Source organism: Eptatretus burgeri, chromosome 9 (genome assembly GCF_056783735.1).
Source record: "Eptatretus burgeri isolate ZD-2024b chromosome 9, Ebu_testis_v1, whole genome shotgun sequence".
Classification (NCBI taxonomy): Eukaryota; Metazoa; Chordata; class Myxini; order Myxiniformes; family Myxinidae; genus Eptatretus; species Eptatretus burgeri.
This window is the reverse complement of record NC_140969.1, coordinates 13859001-13865000: the sequence shown is the minus strand read 5'-3', so window position 1 is coordinate 13865000 and position 6000 is coordinate 13859001. Positions and strand designations below refer to the sequence as shown.

At 40.5% G+C, this 6000-nt stretch overlaps 1 protein-coding gene across 3 annotated transcripts in view; it reads right to left on the bottom strand.

Annotated features, from left to right (window-relative positions):
- PPP1R21 (protein phosphatase 1 regulatory subunit 21) overlaps positions 1-6000 on the bottom strand; it is a 139427-nt gene that overhangs the window by 44611 nt on the left and 88816 nt on the right. For all 3 annotated transcript variants that reach the window (XM_085894131.1, XM_085894132.1, XM_085894130.1), the window contains exons 14-16: positions 2457-2549; positions 2089-2216; positions 1-141 (exon numbers count right to left, since the gene is read on the bottom strand). The exon at positions 1-141 is cut by the window's left edge and continues 15 nt beyond it. In XM_085894131.1, coding sequence (XP_085750257.1) covers positions 1-141; positions 2089-2216; positions 2457-2549 — 362 coding nt within the window. The remainder of the gene's footprint in view (positions 142-2088; positions 2217-2456; positions 2550-6000) is intronic.

Below are 6000 nucleotides of genomic sequence, written 5' to 3'. Positions count from 1 at the left end.
GATGTAGTTGGCCGCATGTTTCCGGTAACGCAGTGTGCATTCTTCGGGCACAAAACATTTTGCCCTTCCCTGCCGACCCCCTGCCCAGCTTGTTTCAGGTCTTGAAAAGAAGTCCATGTTGCTGGTGAAGAAAGTGGCCACCTGAAAAAGGTCCGTGTATCACTTACAAGCCGTTCAAACACAAGCTGAGCCAGTTTATCTTTGCACATCACGAATACTTGGAACAATTACTGCTTGCAAGAAAAAGGGAAGGCAATAGAACCGCATGAAAGCGTCCTGCGGTGGCACACTACAGACAACCTATTGTTACTACATTCGCAAAATAAATAATTCCCAATTAAAGACCATCCAAAATTTCCTTCCAGGTTTAATTGATGCGATCAAGGAACTTCCATCACAGTAGAGAAATGGCAATGTTCCAAAATGTGTCTTATCGCTATTAAATACTGCTCTCCAGATTCATGGGAATTCCAAATGTCCCATTTTGAGACGTGGCATTTAATCAAAGGTCGTGCAACCAATTTTTTCCCACGCATCCCCTGAACACAAGACCAAAAAAGGTTTTCCATCCCAAAGCAGCGTCGGTGCGCTCACGTACTGCTTTGGAACTTCGTCGCAGCACAGGTGGTCACCCAGTCAATGCACAATCGATGAGAATTGCCCTTCTACAAATATCATGGCTGTTATGTGCTGACAACATGCAGGCCACAAGGCCACATCGATTATGGATGCGTGCGGCACTGTCTGCAATAGTGTAAGGCTAACACGTCTTAGAATTATAATGAAAACACGTTGATTTTTGCACAACAACAAAAAAAGCCGTTAAAAGCTACTTTACTTTCTCATTTATAAACGATTTGGTATTTTCGCCAACCTTGTCCTGCCAACAGAAATAATACCATTGGCCATTTTAAAGTCAAAATGTTTGATGTCCGGCTCAACCTCGGCTCTCATCTTCATACCGCCCCCTCCCCCCCCCCGCCAAAAAAAGACATTAGCAATTGTTTTCCATGGTCGTGACAAACCGTTACTGAAAGTGGGAAAATCGAAATAAGTTTTCCCACGATCAATTGTACAGAATTGCCAGCAAATTACTTGTGGATTTGAACGACAGGAAACAAAACCCCTTGATTGCTCATTTATTCAATACAATTGTTCAGTGAGAAATGAAATCACTTTTGACGTGAAACTGTCTTGGGGATTTCATAATGAATGACGATTACTCAAAAGTACCTCGTATACAGTTACCTGCTGCCGTTCGCTTACGTGGCTTGTCGGTAAAACGTAGCTTCCAATCCAAGTAATGGACACCCAGGAATAAGTTTTTGCATCTCTTTGGAGATGGGGTAATTTTTGCGCATTCATTAGTTCCTATATGCCTGATGTTGGCTTAATGGTTAGCGTGGTGGGCTTGAGATCCTTGGGTCCTGAGTTCCAATTCTGCTCAGCCATTGAATTTATACCAGGTAGGGTTGACTCAGCCTGTCATCCTTCCGAGGTCGGCAAAATGAGTACCATCTTGCTGTGATGATCAGCCATTCGAGTATCTTGCGTCGGAGTGGCGACCCGTCCAGGATTGTGCCCAATAGCCCAGGAGACTGCTTCGGAAGCACCGACGCTCTGCAAAGAGTCTGGTCCCAATGGATGTGATGAATGGATGGATTAGTTTCTCTGCATCCAGGAAGCTAATTTTTGTGTTACCATGATCTCTGAGCAAATTGAACTATCATTTTCGATGTTCTTGGATAATCCGTTGAGGTTGAAAAAAACAAAACAAAAAAAAAAACATGACGACCAACATAAAATGTGTTTGGAAGATGGCTGAAACAAACTTGAGAAGGAACACCATTAAAATAAATAAATAAATAAATAAAATAATTTTAAAAGTCGGAATTGCACCATATTTACACTTCTTTTCGTTATCATCGGGCACCAAATGGTGCTACGTCTGACACATACCCCGTGGTAAGAGATGTCATTGACATTTCATGTTTCACAGCAAAGAGGTATCAATGTAACATTGGAATGGGAATATCGTAGTAGCCACTGGCAAAGGAGCAAGAAAGGAATGCCATCGGCAAATCAAACCTTTTTGGTGACGTTTGTAAGTGCCAGTATTGAAGAGATGACACACTCGTCAGTCGTGCGAAGTTTCTGGCTGGCTGTAGGAAGTTCATGCTCCAAGCTTACTTTCAGGGCGTAATGCCGGCTCAACTCTGCAGAGAGCGAGTAGAGAGCCAAGATTATAAGAATATAAAGTTCATGGCCACACCTGCCATCAAAGGTATGAAGTGTCTGCACTCGACGGTGTCAAATTCGCAAGCTGTTTTTGTTACGTAACTACATGTGAAAGCTCTTCTTGGAAACAAACACCAAAAAAAAATAAAAAAAATGCCAAGTCCTCCGACAAGAGCAATCTGCACGATTAATTATCGACAACGGGCGAAAACTCAAACCTTCAACAGCTTGATGTAGACTGTGTAGGGCTTCCGCAAGCTTTGTGAACACCACACTGTGGTTGTCTGGATGCAGCTCTGCAGGGCTAGTGTCTGCACAACAGCAGAACGACATTCATACTACAATGTAGCCATTTCAACACGAACAATAAAAGCCTGCCGATGGTTATTGTCACGAAAATAATCAATATAAACATTCAAAACACCAGATCAACAAGAAAACAAAAGCATAAAATGTTTCATTGATTAGCAGCTGTTAAAATCAAGTCAACTCTACAAATGGCAGTCATGGGTTGACAATGCATCGGCTCATTTTTAGCTTATCTGGAATTTACATTCCTACATCCGTCCGTCTGTCAGTCTCCGATTTTGACTTCTCCTGCCAAATCACTGGGCCGATCCGGCTGAAATTTGGCAGCAACGTTCCTCTCCTGACTGGTAACAGGGATTGCAAAGCTCGTTCCGGGCACGTGACTTGAAGTCGATCAAAATGGCCGACCAAGTAAATTTCTTCAAAAATCTCATTCTCCAGACCCACCAGTCAGAATGCTACCAAATTTGGGTGACAACATTTGGATAGAGTCCTGAAGTTAAATTGTGGAGGACATGCTGATCACGCGACCAAAAGTGTGTCAAAATGGCGGTCGCACAAATTCCTTCCAAAATCCTCTTCTCTCGACCCACCAATCAGAATGCTACCAAATTTGGGATACAACATTAGGACAGGGTCGTGATATTAAATTGCAGAGGTCATGCCGATCACGTGACCGAAAGTGTGTCAAAATGGCGGACTGAGAAAATGTTTGGGAAAACCACGTAAATTCCTTCAAAAACCTTCCTCTCCAGACCCACCAGTCAGAATACTACTATATTTGGGTTTCAACATGAGGCCATGGCCCAGATAAGCTACAGGTCCAGTGGTCCTATTTTTAATAACTGGTACAATACCACAATCTGAAAATTATGCATTCAAACCCCTTTGATCCTCCTAACAACATTCAGGTGGAAAACAAAACATCATCAAATGGGAAAGTCATTTTGTATGTTCTTTAACAAGATGCAAATAATTGTAAAAGCTCAGGAAACATGAAAAAACAAACTCTTAATGTATCAACTACAGTGTACAGTACTGTACTGTACTCGTGGGGCAACATATAGATAAGATTAATAACAAATACAAGCTTGACACAATGGACAATCAGACACGTTTAAGCTCGATTGAGAAACGAATTTTGATTTGCCGGTTTTGCCATTACCAATGTAAAGATATGGCACTGATGCAGTGCCCCTGTACATTAGCTCAGGGTACCTGAATACCAAATTTGAAATTTGCCCAGGGTACCTGAATAGCATGGTCTACTCATCCTGAAAGGTACCGTGAGGTCATCAACATCCACAAGCGATAGTTTATAGATGAGACACCCAGCTTAATGTCCCATCCAAAGTGATGGCACATTCCTCAATTCAATAACTGGCCTGAAGAGGAACAATATTGCAATTCAGAACCAATTTTTCAGAAATTGAATCAAGACCGGACAGCCATCGAGGGGAGCACATCGACATCTCAGCTTTCCTGCCATTAAACAAGATAAGTAGAAGCAATTATAGTTATAGGTAACCCAGATTTGTCAGTGTGACACGTGGCAGTAAATTAGATCACCAGCTGCACACATTGGTTACTTTAGGGGAAGAAGAGTTGTGTGACTGCTGGATAATAAGCTGTCATTAATGCCACCTCGATCAAAACAAAAAAGTAATTTCTTAACAAACTATAAAAACGAAGTGGATAATATATCAGTGATAAAACATGGAGCCCCTGGGCGCTCACCCGGTCACTGCTGGATAAGAAGACCAAGGAACCACTGGAAGGCATGGATGACTCACAAAATATGCAATGGAAAAGAAAGTAAATACATATGGATATTTTCTTAATGCCATGAAAAAAGTTTCGTACATCACGGGTGATGAAGGTTGTGGTGCAGTTTCATCGAAATTGTGCGTGTAGTTTCGGAGAAAAAAAGCAAATACATATTTTCATGGGCAACCCACCCTTACACCCTGATTTTTCTCACGTCAGGAACAAACTTTGGTACACCATGGGTGATGAAGGTTGTGGTGAAGTTTCATCAGAATTGTGTGTGTCGCTTCTGATAAGAAAGCAAATATCTCTTTGTGGGTGGGGGGGGGTAGTACACCCCCCCCATAATCCCCCTCAGACCCTGATTTATTGTTTTTAATGCCGTGAACAAACTTTGGTACGTCATGAGTGATTAAGGCTATGATCAACTTTCGTCAGAATTGCATGTGTAGTTTCTGAGAAGAAAGCAAATACCAATTTTGGGGGGCAACCCCCATAGACCCCCTTAGTGCCTGATTTTTTTTAATGCCATGAACAAGCTTTGGTACGTACATGGTGATGAACGTCGTTATAAAATTTCATCAAAACCATACGTGTGGTTTCAGTGAAGTTGAAAGTAGTTGTGGACAGACGGATGGACGGACGACACGCCATCCCATAAGCTCTGTTGGGGAATATTCCTCTTTGAGAAAAGAGACCTTTGCTGTTTGTCTCACTGGGTTGAAGTTATGTACTTTTCGCATGTTCATAATCATTTTTTAAATTGTTAAACCTATAACCTAAATGTCTTATCCTGTATTCCTTTGCACACTTCTGGACATTTGTTTAATTCTCTCCAAGTCCAAGGTGACCTTTCTGATAACACTGTTACTTTTGATATTAATTATGTCATTTGCTGTCCATTTAGTGGACACGTAATACATTTTTGTGTTCTTTTAACCTATATGCTTATCAAACCCTCTCCACTCTACCAATGTGTATATATATATATATATATATATATATATATATATGTATATATATATATATATATATATATATATATATATATATATATATATATATATATATATATATATATATATATATATATATATATATATGAGTGAGAAGTTCATTGTGGGGTGTGAGGGTGAAATAAACTGGTGGATGCTGACAACTGAGTGTTTGTACTCACAAGTTAAAAATAAAATTGTTCTCTGAAGGAAAGCACTCTATTTTGTGGACAGTGATTCTATCGGTGTCTGTCAGATTTGAGTAACAGGATTTTACAATCAAATCGCTTAAACGGTTAACAAAAAGTAAGAAAATAAAATGGAATTCCACAACAACTAAAGAATTCTACAAAGATCACAACGAAACTTCAGAATTACTCATCAGCTCCCTGGAACAATGTTCCAGGTGAGCGAAAAGTAAGAAAACAATGGTGCCTTGAAGAGGGCACACAAACAAACAATCACACCTGCACCACACCTTATAAGACCTAACCAACTTTTCAAAGCCTAATCGTTCAGAAGTAAAAGGAAGGGAAAAAGAACAACAGAAATAAAGAGAGAAAAACCAAAAAAAAAAAACAAGACGTGTAAAGAAAAATAATGTAAATACAGTATGGAAGCAGTATGGAATTATACAACTTTGCATTGGCTTCAGGATGCGGCCACAGGAACTGCTCATGTCTCCTGCAGC